This window comes from Haliotis rufescens, unplaced genomic scaffold (genome assembly GCF_023055435.1).
Source record: "Haliotis rufescens isolate VD_foot unplaced genomic scaffold, xgHalRufe1.0.p SCAF_1, whole genome shotgun sequence".
NCBI lineage: Eukaryota > Metazoa > Mollusca > Gastropoda > Lepetellida > Haliotidae > Haliotis > Haliotis rufescens.
This window is the reverse complement of record NW_025963779.1, coordinates 2,598,887-2,616,723: the sequence shown is the minus strand read 5'-3', so window position 1 is coordinate 2,616,723 and position 17,837 is coordinate 2,598,887. Positions and strand designations below refer to the sequence as shown.

The following is a 17,837-nucleotide window of genomic DNA, read 5'->3' as shown; positions in this document are numbered from 1 at the left end:
CGCCCGCGGGGTCATTAGGGCCAACATTTACTAATTTTCTCAGGTTCAAAATGTTTGGCCTCAACACTGCTCTTTGATCGCTGTCTTTGAAAAATAAACCATTCATTTAGATCAGTCGACAGGAGAGCCTGCAAACGCATCAACTTTATTTCTACAAACAAGTTTATCTCTATCTTCAGAAGCTTTTAATAAAGTGTTCCGTTTCTTTAATGACAATGAGAAGTAATTGTTACGATGCCCTGACGCCAAAGACAAGGTGTCTAATGGTAAGATTTATAGTGACGGATTCGTGTCGAGACCGAGGGCAGTGGTTCTCATGTACGACGAGACTGGTGCGGCTGGTGTAGACTTGCAGAAGTCTCTAGCTCGATAATTATTAGTTTTAATCATAATTTCTAGATTATGTAAATAATAAGAACAAATTGTTCCTATAAGAGACTTGAGACTTGTATCCACATATCTAGACTTGCCTGATAGGAGGAGAGAATTACTACAGATCCATGGACTTATATGTCAGTAAAGCCTTGGAGCAAGGCTACGGCTGGTGGTACACGGGGACTTAATGCAAGTCTCGGTAAACAGAGATTACATATATCTTTGTATGATCTTCACCGATCTTGTATACAGCACACTGTAGACATGTACTGGCTTTGCGTTACCAAGTATTGATTTAAGTGTTCTTGCAAGATTACATATAGATTAGATTACCTCATGCCTATTGCACACACCCGTGGGTGTCCGGAACGATTAATACAATCAAAATGCAGAAACCTGAAGCATAAGGCACGGAAAGTGGTGACGTGATGTCCATTATGTAACGTAAATGTCAAAATCTATCATAAGTGAATGTCAAGTTATGGATTTTCTGGACGCATCAAGGATAAAATTGGCACATTATGTGCAGATCCAGAAGGCACTTAATCGTACTTAAACTCCTGGACTATGACGGGAGCCGCATTGAAGACATGCCTAAGTTTATGTTCAACGTGCAACGTTATTACGGTTCAGATAAATACACATTACAGGAGAGGTATGGAGTGCCGTGTGTGATGGCCGCATCACATTTAATACATATCAAAAGCATGACGTTACTTAAACTATTTCTTGTGTTGCTGAGCGTGGGTATAAGGTTGAACAGTAAGATTATACATGTGTTTTGTGAAGGTGCGGCAAGACAGGTAACAAAACGGCGGTAATACGAGCTGAAGTTCAAAATCGATATATTAATGTGAATGATGGAAGGTCAATATTTGAAAATGCAACAAATGAAGTTCCATCATCAGAAACAGCATCCTTAGTGTGTATGTACGATGTGCCAGTATTATACAGCGTTGGACAGGCGAGGTTGGAGGAGTTATCAAACTGAGATAATTCAGAGAGATGTTGTCCGACCAATCTTCTCTCTCTTCTTTCCTCTCATTGTCTTATAAACTAAATAGTTGATATAAGATAGACATGACACCACACCCTGGATACTATACGATGGAAGCGTCAAGTTGACCCTGGAGGCCCCGTCACTCAGAATGGTGACAGGAACCGCTGGTTGTGAACGTTGTTTTCAGGCGAACAATTGTCTTGCCTTTGCATGTGTTTGTGGCCGATGCCAACGGAACACCTAGTATCATCCCTATTTGATAGTGATTCATGAACACATGCTCATGATACAGTCGGAATCGTACAATGAACTCTGTAAAATGAAATGTCGGTTTTCTATGCACCAATATTCTCCATGATTATGACCCGGGTTTTCTCAAACCTTACCCCTGCTCGGGTATGGCACTTTTCCACGTGATATGACGGGATTATGTCGATGTTAAACCCAACCACGCACTTATTGATGCAAAGTTTAAGTGAAGCTTCGATATAAGAGTGAGTGAGTATTGTTTTAAGCCGCATTTAGCAATATTCCAGCAATATCGCCGCGGGGGACACCAGTAATGGGCTTTAAATATCGTACCCATGTGGGAATCGAACCCGGGTCTTCGGCGTGACGTGTCAACGCTTTAACCACAAGGCTACCCCACCTCCCCCTTTGACATAAGAGCTTGTCATGTTCACTCATATGTAATATGCCACACTAACAAGAAAGATAACTTTATTCAAGGAGGATGTACACGCGACACCCATCAAATGACACTCGCGTACTCACATGCAACAGATGGCTGCCGTAGCATGTGGAATTAGCCACTGTGTCATTGTTATTGCTATAAACATGTATACCAACACGTGGTGCAACAAGCAAACAGATCGCCTCGCTCCACATCGCTGCAGCACCAATTTCATTTCGTTTGGTCGACTGTGTTTTAGACATGTGCGTAGATCGCTTTATGCAAAATTTGAACTCACTCACTCCATTTGCCTTGACACTGAAGCAATAGTGAGATTGTGTCAGCACAATTTAGAACGTAATATGTTGATACTGATGGCACAGCCGGCGGAACGTAATGATTTTATATATATATATATATATCTGTAAACTGGTCCCGGACCCAATACGGAATGATATATTTATGTGATATCAAAATGTTAGCATAGCTTTAACTCTGTTTCTGCAATTTGAGAAAGTTAATGTTTTCATTTATCGTATGTGTCGTTCAATTCTGTTCAAACATATTTACGTGCACATGAGTTAGACTGTTTGTGTAGTTTAATCTCCTCCACGGCGAGGATAGAGGCTGCAACCATGTTCATTTGTATTCTGCAATTGCTTCGGTGTAACACATACAATCAATTTACAATACATATATGTTTTTTTCTAGGCAATAACCTGCTTCTAACTGTAACCATGTTAGAAAGGTGCCTCACTTCACTTGACCTGCTTCTAACTGTAACCATGTTAGAAAGGTGCCTCACTTCACTTGACCTGCGTGTAACTGTTACCATGTTAGAAAGGTCCCTCACTTCACTTGACATGCGTGTCACTGTTACCATGTTAGAAAGGTGCCTCACTTCACTTAACATGCGTGTAACTGTAACCATGTTAGAAAGGTGCCTCACTTCACTTGACCTGCGTGTAACTGTTACCATGTTAGAAAGGTCCCTCACTTCACTTGACATGCGTGTAACTGTTACCATGTTAGAAAGGTGCCTCACTTCACTTGACATGCGTGTAACTGTTACCATGTTAGAAAGGTGCCTCACTTCACTTGACCTGCTTCTAACTGTAACCATGTTAGAAAGGTGCCTCACTTCACTTGACCTGCGTGTAACTGTTACCATGTTAGAAAGGTGCCTCACTTCACTTGACATGCGTGTAACTGTTACCATGTTAGAAAGGTCCCTCACTTCACTTGACCTGCGTGTAACTGTTACCATGTTAGAAAGGTGCCTCACTTCACTTGACATGCGTGTCACTGTTACCATGTTAGAAAGGTGCCTCACTTCACTTGACATGCGTGTAACTGTAACCATGTTAGAAAGGTGCCTCACTTCACTTGACCTGCGTGTAACTGTTACCATGTTAGAAAGATGCCTCACTTCACTTGACCTGCGTGTAACTGTTACCATGTTAGAAAGGTGCCTCACTTCACTTGACCTGCGTGTAACTGTTACCATGTTAGAAAGGTGCCTCACTTCACTTGACCTGCGTGTAACTGTTACCATGTTAGAAAGGTGCCTCACTCCACTTGACATGCGTGTAACTGTAACCATGTTAGAAAGGTGCCTCACTTCACTTGACATGCGTGTAACTGTAACCATGTTAGAAAGGTGCCTCACTTCACTTGACATGCGTGTAACTGTAACCATGTTAGAAAGGTCCCTCACTTCACTTGACCTGCGTGTAACTGTTACCATGTTAGAAAGGTGCCTCACTTCACTTAACATGCGTGTAACTGTAACCATGTTAGAAAGGTGCCTCACTTCACTTAACATGCGTGTAACTGTTACCATGTTAGAAAGGTGCCTCACTTCACTTGACCTGCGTGTCACTGTTACCATGTTAGAAAGGTGCCTCACTTCACTTGACATGCGTGTCACTGTTACCATGTTAGAAAGGTGCCTCACTTCACTTGACCTGCGTGTAACTGTAACCATGTTAGAAAGGTGCCTCACTTCACTTAACATGCGTGTAACTGTTACCATGTTAGAAAGGTGCCTCACTCCACTTGACCTGCGTGTAACTGTAACCATGTTAGAAAGGTGCCTCACTTCACTTGACCTGCGTGTAACTGTTACCATGTTAGAAAGGTGCCTCACTTCACTTGACCTGCGTGTAACTGTTACCATGTTAGAAAGGTGCCTCACTTCACTTGACCTGCGTGTAACTGTAACCATGTTAGAAAGGTGCCTCACTTCACTTAACATGCGTGTAACTGTTACCATGTTAGAAAGGTGCCTCACTTCACTTGACCTGCGTGTAACTGTTACCATGTTAGAAAGGTGCCTCACTTCACTTGACCTGCGTGTAACTGTTACCATGTTAGAAAGGTGCCTCACTTCACTTGACCTGCGTGTAACTGTTACCATGTTAGAAAGGTGCCTCACTTCACTTGACATGCGTGTAACTGTAACCATGTTAGAAAGGTGCCTCACTTCACTTGACCTGCGTGTAACTGTTACCATGTTAGAAAGGTGCCTCACTTCACTTGACCTGCGTGTAACTGTTACCATGTTAGAAAGGTGCCTCACTTCACTTGACCTGCGTGTCACTGTTACCATGTTAGAAAGGTGCCTCACTTCACTTGACCTGCGTGTAACTGTTACCATGTTAGAAAGGTGCCTCACTTCACTTGACATGCGTGTAACTGTAACCATGTTAGAAAGGTGCCTCACTTCACTTGACCTGCGTGTAACTGTTACCATGTTAGAAAGGTGCCTCACTTCACTTGACCTGCGTGTAACTGTTACCATGTTAGAAAGGTGCCTCACTTCACTTAACATGCGTGTAACTGTTACCATGTTAGAAAGGTGCCTCACTCCACTTGTCCTGCGTGTAACTGTTACCATGTTAGAAAGGTGCCTCACTCCACTTGTCCTGCGTGTAACTGTTACCATGTTAGAAAGGTGCCTCACTTCACTTAACATGCGTGTAACTGTAACCATGTTAGAAAGGTGCCTCACTTCACTTGACCTGCGTGTAACTGTTACCATGTTAGAAAGGTGCCTCACTTCACTTAACATGCGTGTAACTGTTACCATGTTAGAAAGGTGCCTCACTCCACTTGACCTGCGTGTAACTGTTACCATGTTAGAAAGGTCCCTCACTTCACTTAACATGCGTGTAACTGTAACCATGTTAGAAAGGTGCCTCACTTCACTTGACCTGCGTGTAACTGTTACCATGTTAGAAAGGTGCCTCACTTCACTTGACATGCGTGTAACTGTAACCATGTTAGAAAGGTGCCTCACTTCACTTAACATGCGTGTAACTGTAACCATGTTAGAAAGGTGCCTCACTTCACTTAACATGCGTGTAACTGTTACCATGTTAGAAAGGTGCCTCACTTCACTTGACATGCGTGTAACTGTAACCATGTTAGAAAGGTGCCTCACTTCACTTAACATGCGTGTAACTGTAACCATGTTAGAAAGGTGCCTCACTTCACTTGACATGCGTGTAACTGTAACCATGTTAGAAAGGTGCCTCACTTCACTTGACATGCGTGTAACTGTAACCATGTTAGAAAGGTGCCTCACTTCACTTAACATGCGTGTAACTGTAACCATGTTAGAAAGGTGCCTCACTTCACTTGACATGCGTGTAACTGTAACCATGTTAGAAAGGTCCCTCACTTCACTTGACATGCGTGTAACTGTTACCATGTTAGAAAGGTGCCTCACATCACTTGACATGCGTGTAACTGTTACCATGTTAGAAAGGTGCCTCACTTCACTTGACCTGCTTCTAACTGTAACCATGTTAGAAAGGTGCCTCACTTCACTTGACCTGCGTGTAACTGTTACCATGTTAGAAAGGTGCCTCACTTCACTTGACCTGCGTGTAACTGTTACCATGTTAGAAAGGTCCCTCACTTCACTTGACATGCGTGTAACTGTTACCATGTTAGAAAGGTGCCTCACTTCACTTGACCTGCGTGTAACTGTTTCCATGTTAGAAAGGTGCCTCACTTCACTTGACCTGCTTCTAACTGTAACCATGTTAGAAAGGTCCCTCACTTCACTTAACATGCGTGTAACTGTTACCATGTTAGAAAGGTGCCTCACTTCACTTGACCTGCTTCTAACTGTAACCATGTTAGAAAGGTCCCTCACTTCACTTAACATGCGTGTAACTGTTACCATGTTAGAAAGGTCCCTCACTTCACTTGACCTGCGTGTAACTGTTACCATGTTAGAAAGGTGCCTCACTTCACTTGACATGCGTGTAACTGTTACCATGTTAGAAAGGTGCCTCACTTCACTTGACATGCGTGTAACTGTTACCAGGTTAGAAAGGTCCCTCACTTCACTTGACCTGCGTGTAACTGTTACCATGTTAGAAAGGTGCCTCACTTCACTTGACATGCGTGTCACTGTTACCATGTTAGAAAGGTGCCTCACTTCACTTGACATGCGTGTAACTGTAACCATGTTAGAAAGGTGCCTCACTTCACTTGACCTGCGTGTAACTGTTACCATGTTAGAAAGGTGCCTCACTTCACTTGACCTGCGTGTAACTGTTACCATGTTAGAAAGGTGCCTCACTTCACTTGACATGCGTGTAACTGTAACCATGTTAGAAAGGTGCCTCACTTCACTTGACCTGCGTGTAACTGTAACCATGTTAGAAAGGTGCCTCACTTCACTTAACATGCGTGTAACTGTTACCATGTTAGAAAGGTGCCTCACTTCACTTGACCTGCGTGTCACTGTTACCATGTTAGAAAGGTGCCTCACTTCACTTGACATGCGTGTCACTGTTACCATGTTAGAAAGGTGCCTCACTTCACTTGACCTGCGTGTAACTGTTACCATGTTAGAAAGGTGCCTCACTTCACTTAACATGCGTGTAACTGTTACCATGTTAGAAAGATGCCTCACTCCACTTGACATGCGTGTAACTGTAACCATGTTAGAAAGGTGCCTCACTTCACTTGACCTGCGTGTAACTGTTACCATGTTAGAAAGGTGCCTCACTTCACTTGACCTGCGTGTAACTGTTACCATGTTAGAAAGGTGCCTCACTTCACTTGACCTGCGTGTAACTGTTACCATGTTAGAAAGGTGCCTCACTTCACTTAACATGCGTGTAACTGTTACCATGTTAGAAAGGTGCCTCACTTCACTTGACATGCGTGTAACTGTTACCATGTTAGAAAGGTGCCTCACTTCACTTGACCTGCGTGTAACTGTTACCATGTTAGAAAGGTGCCTCACTTCACTTGACCTGCGTGTAACTGTTACCATGTTAGAAAGGTGCCTCACTTCACTTGACATGCGTGTAACTGTAACCATGTTAGAAAGGTGCCTCACTTCACTTGACCTGCGTGTAACTGTTACCATGTTAGAAAGGTGCCTCACTTCACTTGACCTGCGTGTCACTGTTACCATGTTAGAAAGGTGCCTCACTTCACTTGACATGCGTGTCACTGTTACCATGTTAGAAAGGTGCCTCACTTCACTTGACATGCGTGTAACTGTAACCATGTTAGAAAGGTGCCTCACTTCACTTGACCTGCGTGTAACTGTTACCATGTTAGAAAGGTGCCTCACTTCACTTGACCTGCGTGTAACTGTTACCATGTTAGAAATGTGCCTCACTTCACTTAACATGCGTGTAACTGTTACCATGTTAGAAAGGTGCCTCACTCCACTTGTCCTGCGTGTAACTGTTACCATGTTAGAAAGGTGCCTCACTCCACTTGTCCTGCGTGTAACTGTTACCATGTTAGAAAGGTGCCTCACTTCACTTGACCTGCGTGTAACTGTTACCATGTTAGAAAGGTGCCTCACTTCACTTAACATGCGTGTAACTGTTACCATGTTAGAAAGGTGCCTCACTCCACTTGACCTGCGTGTAACTGTTACCATGTTAGAAAGGTGCCTCACTTCACTTGACCTGCGTGTAACTGTTACCATGTTAGAAAGGTGCCTCACTTCACTTAACATGCGTGTAACTGTTACCATGTTAGAAAGGTGCCTCACTTCACTTGACATGCGTGTAACTGTAACCATGTTAGAAAGGTGCCTCACTTCACTTAACATGCGTGTAACTGTAACCATGTTAGAAAGGTGCCTCACTTCACTTAACATGCGTGTAACTGTTACCATGTTAGAAAGGTGCCTCACTCCACTTGTCCTGCGTGTAACTGTTACCATGTTAGAAAGGTGCCTCACTCCACTTGTCCTGCGTGTAACTGTTACCATGTTAGAAAGGTGCCTCACTTCACTTGACCTGCGTGTAACTGTAACCATGTTAGAAAGGTGCCTCACTTCACTTGACATGCGTGTAACTGTAACCATGTTAGAAAGGTGCCTCACTTCACTTGACATGCGTGTAACTGTAACCATGTTAGAAAGGTGCCTCACTTCACTTAACATGCGTGTAACTGTAACCATGTTAGAAAGGTCCCTCACTTCACTTGACATGCGTGTAACTGTAACCATGTTAGAAAGGTCCCTCACTTCACTTGACCTGCGTGTAACTGTTACCATGTTAGAAAGGTGCCTCACTTCACTTGACATGCGTGTAACTGTTACCATGTTAGAAAGGTGCCTCACTTCACTTGACCTGCTTCTAACTGTAACCATGTTAGAAAGGTGCCTCACTTCACTTGACCTGCGTGTAACTGTTACCATGTTAGAAAGGTGCCTCACTTCACTTGACCTGCGTGTAACTGTTACCATGTTAGAAAGGTCCCTCACTTCACTTGACATGCGTGTAACTGTTACCATGTTAGAAAGGTGCCTCACTTCACTTAACATGCGTGTAACTGTTACCATGTTAGAAAGGTGCCTCACTTCACTTAACATGCGTGTAACTGTAACCATGTTAGAAAGGTGCCTCACTTCACTTGACATGCGTGTAACTGTAACCATGTTAGAAAGGTGCCTCACTTCACTTAACATGCGTGTAACTGTAACCATGTTAGAAAGGTGCCTCACTTCACTTGACATGCGTGTAACTGTAACCATGTTAGAAAGGTGCCTCACTTCACTTAACATGCGTGTAACTGTAACAATGTTAGAAAGGTGCCTCACTTCACTTGACATGCGTGTAACTGTAACCATGTTAGAAAGGTGCCTCACTTCACTTGACCTGCGTGTAACTGTTACCATGTTAGAAAGGTGCCTCACTTCACTTGACATGCGTGTAACTGTAACCATGTTAGAAAGGTGCCTCACTTCACTTGACCTGCGTGTAACTGTAACCATGTTAGAAAGGTGCCTCACTTCACTTGACATGCGTGTAACTGTTACCATGTTAGAAAGGTGCCTCACTTCACTTGACCTGCGTGTAACTGTAACCATGTTAGAAAGGTGCCTCACTTCACTTGACCTGCGTGTAACTGTAACCATGTTAGAAAGGTGCCTCACTTCACTTGACCTGCGTGTAACTGTTACCATGTTAGAAAGGTGCCTCACTTCACTTGACATGCGTGTAACTGTTACCATGTTAGAAAGGTCCCTCACTTCACTTGACATGCGTGTAACTGTAACCATGTTAGAAAGGTGCCTCACTTCACTTGACATGCGTGTAACTGTAACCATGTTAGAAAGGTGCCTCACTTCACTTGACCTGCGTGTAACTGTTACCATGTTAGAAAGGTGCCTCACTTCACTTGACATGCGTGTAACTGTTACCATGTTAGAAAGGTGCCTCACTTCACTTGACCTGCGTGTAACTGTTACCATGTTAGAAAGGTGCCTCACTTCACTTGACATGCGTGTAACTGTTTCCATGTTAGAAAGGTGCCTCACTTCACTTGACCTGCTTCTAACTGTAACCATGTTAGAAAGGTCCCTCACTTCACTTAACATGCGTGTAACTGTTACCATGTTAGAAAGGTGCCTCACTTCACTTGACCTGCTTCTAACTGTAACCATGTTAGAAAGGTCCCTCACTTCACTTAACATGCGTGTAACTGTTACCATGTTAGAAAGGTCCCTCACTTCACTTGACCTGCGTGTAACTGTTACCATGTTAGAAAGGTGCCTCACTTCACTTAACATGCGTGTAACTGTTACCATGTTAGAAAGGTGCCTCACTCCACTTGTCCTGCGTGTAACTGTTACCATGTTAGAAAGGTGCCTCACTCCACTTGTCCTGCGTGTAACTGTTACCATGTTAGAAAGGTGCCTCACTTCACTTAACATGCGTGTAACTGTTACCATGTTAGAAAGGTGCCTCACTCCACTTGTCCTGCGTGTAACTGTTACCATGTTAGAAAGGTGCCTCACTCCACTTGTCCTGCGTGTAACTGTTACCATGTTAGAAAGGTGCCTCACTCCACTTGTCCTGCGTGTAACTGTTACCATGTTAGAAAGGTGCCTCACTTCACTTAACATGCGTGTAACTGTTACCATGTTAGAAAGGTGCCTCACTTCACTTAACATGCGTGTAACTGTAACCATGTTAGAAAGGTGCCTCACTTCACTTAACATGCGTGTAACTGTTACCATGTTAGAAAGGTGCCTCACTTCACTTGACATGCGTGTAACTGTAACCATGTTAGAAAGGTGCCTCACTTCACTTAACATGCGTGTAACTGTTACCATGTTAGAAAGGTGCCTCACTTCACTTGACATGCGTGTAACTGTAACCATGTTAGAAAGGTGCCTCACTTCACTTAACATGCGTGTAACTGTAACCATGTTAGAAAGGTGCCTCACTTCACTTGACATGCGTGTAACTGTAACCATGTTAGAAAGGTGCCTCACTTCACTTAACATGCGTGTAACTGTAACCATGTTAGAAAGGTGCCTCACTTCACTTGACATGCGTGTAACTGTAACCATGTTAGAAAGGTGCCTCACTTCACTTAACATGCGTGTAACTGTAACCATGTTAGAAAGGTGCCTCACTTCACTTGACATGCGTGTAACTGTAACCATGTTAGAAAGGTGCCTCACTTCACTTAACATGCGTGTAACTGTAACCATGTTAGAAAGGTGCCTCACTTCACTTGACATGCGTGTAACTGTAACCATGTTAGAAAGGTGCCTCACTTCACTTGACATGCGTGTAACTGTTACCATGTTAGAAAGGTGCCTCACTTCACTTGACCTGCGTGTAACTGTTACCATGTTAGAAAGGTACCTCACTTCACTTGACATGCGTGTAACTGTTACCATGTTAGAAAGGTGCCTCACTCCACTTGTCCTGCGTGTAACTGTTACCATGTTAGAAAGGTGCCTCACTTCACTTGACCTGCGTGTAACTGTTACCATGTTAGAAAGGTGCCTCACTTCACTTGACATGCGTGTAACTGTTACCATGTTAGAAAGGTGCCTCACTTCACTTGACCTGCGTGTAACTGTTACCATGTTAGAAAGGTGCCTCACTTCACTTGACCTGCGTGTAACTGTTACCATGTTAGAAAGGTCCCTCACTTCACTTAACATGCGTGTAACTGTTACCATGTTAGAAAGGTGCCTCACTTCACTTGACATGCGTGTAACTGTAACCATGTTAGAAAGGTGCCTCACTTCACTTAACATGCGTGTAACTGTTACCATGTTAGAAAGATGCCTCACTTCACTTGACCTGCGTGAAACTGTTACCATGTTAGAAAGGTACCTCACTTCACTTGACATGCGTGTAACTGTTACCATGTTAGAAAGGTGCCTCACTTCACTTGACATGCGTGTAACTGTAACCATGTTAGAAAGGTGCCTCACTTCACTTAAAATGCGTGTAACTGTTACCATGTTAGAAAGGTGCCTCACTTCACTTGACATGCGTGTAACTGTAACCATGTTAGAAAGGTGCCTCACTTCACTTAACATGCGTGTAACTGTAACCATGTTAGAAAGGTGCCTCACTTCACTTGACATGCGTGTAACTGTAACCATGTTAGAAAGGTGCCTCACTTCACTTAACATGCGTGTAACTGTAACCATGTTAGAAAGGTGCCTCACTTCACTTGACATGCGTGTAACTGTAACCATGTTAGAAAGGTGCCTCACTTCACTTAACATGCGTGTAACTGTAACCATGTTAGAAAGGTGCCTCACTTCACTTGACATGCGTGTAACTGTTACCATGTTAGAAAGGTGCCTCACTTCACTTAACATGCGTGTAACTGTAACCATGTTAGAAAGGTGCCTCACTTCACTTGACATGCGTGTAACTGTAACCATGTTAGAAAGGTGCCTCACTTCACTTAACATGCGTGTAACTGTAACCATGTTAGAAAGGTGCCTCACTTCACTTGACATGCGTGTAACTGTAACCATGTTAGAAAGGTGCCTCACTTCACTTAACATGCGTGTAACTGTAACCATGTTAGAAAGGTGCCTCACTTCACTTGACATGCGTGTAACTGTAACCATGTTAGAAAGGTGCCTCACTTCACTTAACATGCGTGTAACTGTAACCATGTTAGAAAGGTGCCTCACTTCACTTGACATGCGTGTAACTGTAACCATGTTAGAAAGGTGCCTCACTTCACTTAACATGCGTGTAACTGTAACCATGTTAGAAAGGTGCCTCACTTCACTTGACATGCGTGTAACTGTAACCATGTTAGAAAGGTGCCTCACTTCACTTGACATGCGTGTAACTGTTACCATGTTAGAAAGGTGCCTCACTTCACTTGACATGCGTGTAACTGTTACCATGTTAGAAAGGTCCCTCACTTCACTTGACCTGCGTGTAACTGTTACCATGTTAGAAAGGTCCTTCACTTCACTTGACATGCGTGTAACTGTTACCATGTTAGAAAGGTGCCTCACTTCACTTAACATGCGTGTAACTGTAACCATGTTAGAAAGGTGCCTCACTTCACTTGACCTGCGTGTAACTGTTACCATGTTAGAAAGGTACCTCACTTCACTTGACATGCGTGTAACTGTTACCATGTTAGAAAGGTGCCTCACTCCACTTGTCCTGCGTGTAACTGTTACCATGTTAGAAAGGTGCCTCACTTCACTTGACCTGCGTGTAACTGTTACCATGTTAGAAAGGTGCCTCACTTCACTTGACATGCGTGTAACTGTTACCATGTTAGAAAGGTGCCTCACTTCACTTGACCTGCGTGTAACTGTTACCATGTTAGAAAGGTGCCTCACTTCACTTGACCTGCGTGTAACTGTTACCATGTTAGAAAGGTGCCTCACTTCACTTGACATGCGTGTAACTGTTACCATGTTAGAAAGGTGCCTCACTTCACTTGACATGCGTGTAACTGTAACCATGTTAGAAAGCTGCCTCACTTCACTTAACATGCGTGTAACTGTTACAATGTTAGAAAGATGCCTCACTTCACTTGACCTGCGTGTAACTGTTACCATGTTAGAAAGGTGCCTCACTTCACTTGACATGCGTGTAACTGTTACCATGTTAAAAAGGTGCCTCACTCCACTTGTCCTGCGTGTAACTGTTACCATGTTAGAAAGGTCCCTCACTTCACTTGACATGCGTGTAACTATTACCATGTTAGAAAGGTGCCTCACTTCACGTGACCTGCTTCTAACTGTAACCATGTTAGAAAGGTGCCTCACTTCACTTGACCTGCGTGTAACTGTTACCATGTTAGAAAGGTGCCTCACTTCACTTGACATGCGTGTAACTGTTACCATGTTAGAAAGGTGCCTCACTTCACTTGACCTGCGTGTAACTGTTACCATGTTAGAAAGGTGCCTCACTTCACTTGACCTGCGTGTAACTGTTACCATGTTAGAAAGATGCCTCACTCCACTTGACCGGCTTCTAATTTCTTCTGGGCAATAACCTGCTTCTAACTGTAACCATGTTTGAAAGATGCCTTACTTCACTTGACCTGCGTGTAAATATATCATGTTTGAAAATAGTGATAACGCCAAGCATTCACGAAAAGATGAGCGTAAATGGCCCGCGAGTGGCACCTGTCACAAATCATCCTTTCGTTTGATCGCAAATAGATATAATCAGCCGGTATCGGTCTTCAGTGCTTATTATCAGGATATTATTCAGACATATCAGCGGTTAAAATTAGAATATATATATATATATATATATATATATATATAGATTATAATAATAAAAATAGTATAAAATAAAATAATAGTATAAAATATAAGCGTCAAAACCCATTCCATATTCACAAGAAAAGCAGGGTCGATTGTACAATTCCGACTCTGTCATGAGCAAGTGTTTATGAATTAATATCCAATAGTGATGACACCAGGTGTTCACGAAAAGGTCATCAGCATAACACGCGACCAACCAGGAAACGCTTTGGGACCACCCGATCCCCATGTTAGTCGGTACTACCTCACGGTAAGGGGTACAAGGGTTATCCACATTATGTTAGTATTAAACATGTTTGGTAATCTGACAGTTCGTGTGCAGCATATGATAATACTATTATATCAATCACATTCGCTGCTGGGTGAATCGAGGCATTTCTCTAAACCGGAAGTGTGGGACATGACCGAACTCAAGAAACACCCAGGGGGCTTGCACCCGGTCACCCATCACTTCACTCCGCGACCAACGTTGTTACACTTTGCCTGCTTTCCGACTTTGATCACACTGCAGACAGGATTAGCCTACTACATATGTTGATACAGTTATTATACGAAGCCCTATTCCTAACAGTAATCAGTTTCTTACATCGATTGCTGGGCTTGGTACCACGACTAACCTACATGTCCCTGGGACCTAACTTTCGATAGTTAGGCCTGATTCCACTGATTTACCCTCCAGAACTAAAATGATGGGAAACCAGTGAGACCGCCTCATCTGTTTCATATTTAGATCTATGCATAAAGATTAAGAAAGATAAACACTTGCCACAAGACTGTATGCCAAGTGAGATGACTTCAACTTTCCAATAGTCAACTTTCCCTTTATGTCGAGCAATATTCGAGCAGCTCAAGTCTTTGGTGTCTACATTTCACAACGTTTCAGGAACAATCGAGAATGCTCTTTCTACCAAATTTCAAAGATCGCCATACGACGTTTGCGCAAAAGTTGTCTAATCTAGGTTGCAACATTCAAGCCTCTGTAAAGCTTTTAAAAGGTTTTATGGTAAACATGATGTCCGAAGCAATTTCCTATTTTGACTGGTACCATATGTTCCTTTGTTTAGGTGAACAATTGACTTGCCTTTGCATGTGTTTATGACGGGTGCCATCGGTGGGGCAGGATACGCTCACCTTTTCGCGAACATCTGGTATCATGACTTTTTTATAGTGATTCAGAAACACATGCCAATGATGTAGTAGGAATCGTACAGTCGTCCCTGCTTCCAGGAGAGACTTGTTCTGGCCACGAAAGGTTTTTTGACGCTTTTTATGTATTCTTGCCTGGGTTCCCATGGTGGAGATTTGATAATAGACCCCGGATGTCACTGACAGTTGTATTGTCTAGACCTACCATGTACTTTGATAGGTAATATGAATATGTATTTTGGAGTAATATGAAAATGTTTATTTTGTGTTGTAGGCGATGACCTGACGACGTTAGCACCCTTGCCGAAGTTCCTGAAGACGGACACAAATGTGACTTTCAACAAAGGAGAAGAAGCCAAGCTGCAGTGCGCCATACAAAACATTGGCACACGAACGGTAAGTATGACACTCCTTTAACGACTCCATAAAACCGATGCCATACATGTCTCATAAAGCAGTATCATTGAATAGAAACATTTGGATGCTTTCTGTGGAGTTGCCCGTCAGCCCTGGTGCAGGTTGTACAATCATTTCCATGATGAAATCTATTCTGAAAAAGAATTCAACCAACGGCAGCGTCTTGTTTCTTGAAAACACTACAATTTTTATAATGTTACAAAATGCCATACACCATCTTCAAATTACTTTCAACTTTTTACCATAAACAGCTCACTTCGTTAAGAGATTTTAATTCTGCACTTCCTTCTTATGGAGCAATAGTGTGGATATTTTAAGCATACAGGTCCCGTAATGTGTCAGGCAATCTTGAGAAATTGCGAGGAGATCCTAATTTCTGTTTGCATTTAAAAGATTAAAGAACACACTAAAGTGAAAGAGGATATTTCATGGAATATAGAGTCATGAAAGCCTCTCCACACTGACACTGAATTGGATTGCGATGAATATCTGTCTTCTTTATCATATGGATGAACTGTATCAGACACTTCATCATTGTTACACTTGCATCACTGATCTGTTTTATATAAACGCGCATTTTCAGATAAAGATTGCGACGAAACACTCCATCCTATTCTTAATATAATGTGAGGTATTAACAATATTACGACGTTACAAGGTGGCCGATAGTTACGCTAAAAATGTCTTTACACCAAAACATAAGAAGTGAAACTGAGTTTGTGGTGATGTCTGTTTCTAGCTTAAACCATCCCGAGGTTATGGTGTCCACAATAACGGTGTCCGGCCTGACAGAGTTCCGCTGTTTAATTATTGTACATTTATAACCGTATTAGCCTAAGGGATCGTGTATGACATTTGGAATAATCTTTAAACACTTATACATATCGCATTCGACAAGAAACAAAACTTTGTAAAATGTTAGTGGTCAGTAAGTGTAGTCATCGATCGTTTATCACAGGCTTAACATTCAGCAAATGATATCTTCCTAAGAATTAAAATAATCAACTCGCTTGAGAATTTCGAAAATCGGGTTTATTTAAGAAAAAAGAAGAAAAACTTTCATCTTTGACTTTTTAGTACGGCAACACGAACCGGCAATTTCTTCTGTGTACTGCTTTCTTGAACTCTAGAGTATTATACATACGGCTGATAGAGTTATTTTAAGGCTGAAACAAACACTGTGAGGAATCGTTCCTGCAAATAGACTGTACACATACTTACCCTCACCGTCCGACAGATAACCGGCCTTTCTAAATGACGTAATGACAAAAACGAGCTGTTGTGTGGTTCAGATGAGGGCTTTGCTTTTGCAGTGCATGTAGCCTAAGTAGGACTGCTCATTACTACAGAGTTCTGTGTTTGTTCGAGAAGTTCATGAAGTAAGCACACAGACACAGGCTGACTTTAAGCGAGTTTGTTAAGTTCACAAAATACGGGAACGGTGTGAAAATTTTACGGTCGTAAACATTTGATGGAAACACGATTGTATCCAAAAGGGAACTATGTCAGCTATTGGTTTCAGTTTTAACGTATGAGCTCACTCGTACCAGAGCAAGACGAACGAAATGTCAAAAACTGGAAAAACATGTTTTTGATTGAATGTTACGTCAAAGCTGCTTGAGGGTGTGCTTCAAATTACGGCGTCACACGGGGTAATCCCTGAATCATAAACGATCGGGTGTTGACTTTATCTTTTAAGTTGAACCTACAACGTCCTACCCACTGGGAATTATTCAGTTCACAGTTTCAGACTGCCTGGGGATTATCTAAACTATGTATGTAAGGGTGCAATATGACAGAGCATGTCAGTTTTTTGGTGGCAAAGAAAGTGAGCGAGATGAAAGTGTTTGAATTTGATCCAATCTGAAGAAATTATTATCATCATTATATACTGCTATAAAAACTTGGGTGTCCTGGAGGACATAGACCTTACATCGACTCATGCATAGTTCTAGACAGGCAAGGTGCCGATATATTAGGGCATATAACTTCGGCCTTTCAACAATCGATCAGACATTTCAGTGATAGATCAATCCAGTGACACGATAGTGCGTTTACTGATTTTTGTAAAACTAAAAACGTCCTTCTTTGATTGTATAAAGGATTAAGATTTTGGAGCCAGTTGTTGATGATAAATAGAGTCTTAGGAATTTGACATGGCT

At 42.5% G+C, this 17,837-nt stretch overlaps 1 protein-coding gene across 5 annotated transcripts in view; it reads left to right on the top strand.

Moving 5' to 3' along the window:
* The window catches only part of LOC124147032 (zwei Ig domain protein zig-8-like), a 148,070-nt gene that overhangs the window by 70,289 nt on the left and 59,944 nt on the right, over positions 1-17,837 (top strand). For all 5 annotated transcript variants that reach the window (XM_046517632.2, XM_046517629.2, XM_046517631.2 and 2 more), the window contains one exon: positions 15,533-15,654. In XM_046517632.2, the coding sequence (XP_046373588.1) occupies positions 15,533-15,654 (122 nt within the window). The remainder of the gene's footprint in view (positions 1-15,532; positions 15,655-17,837) is intronic.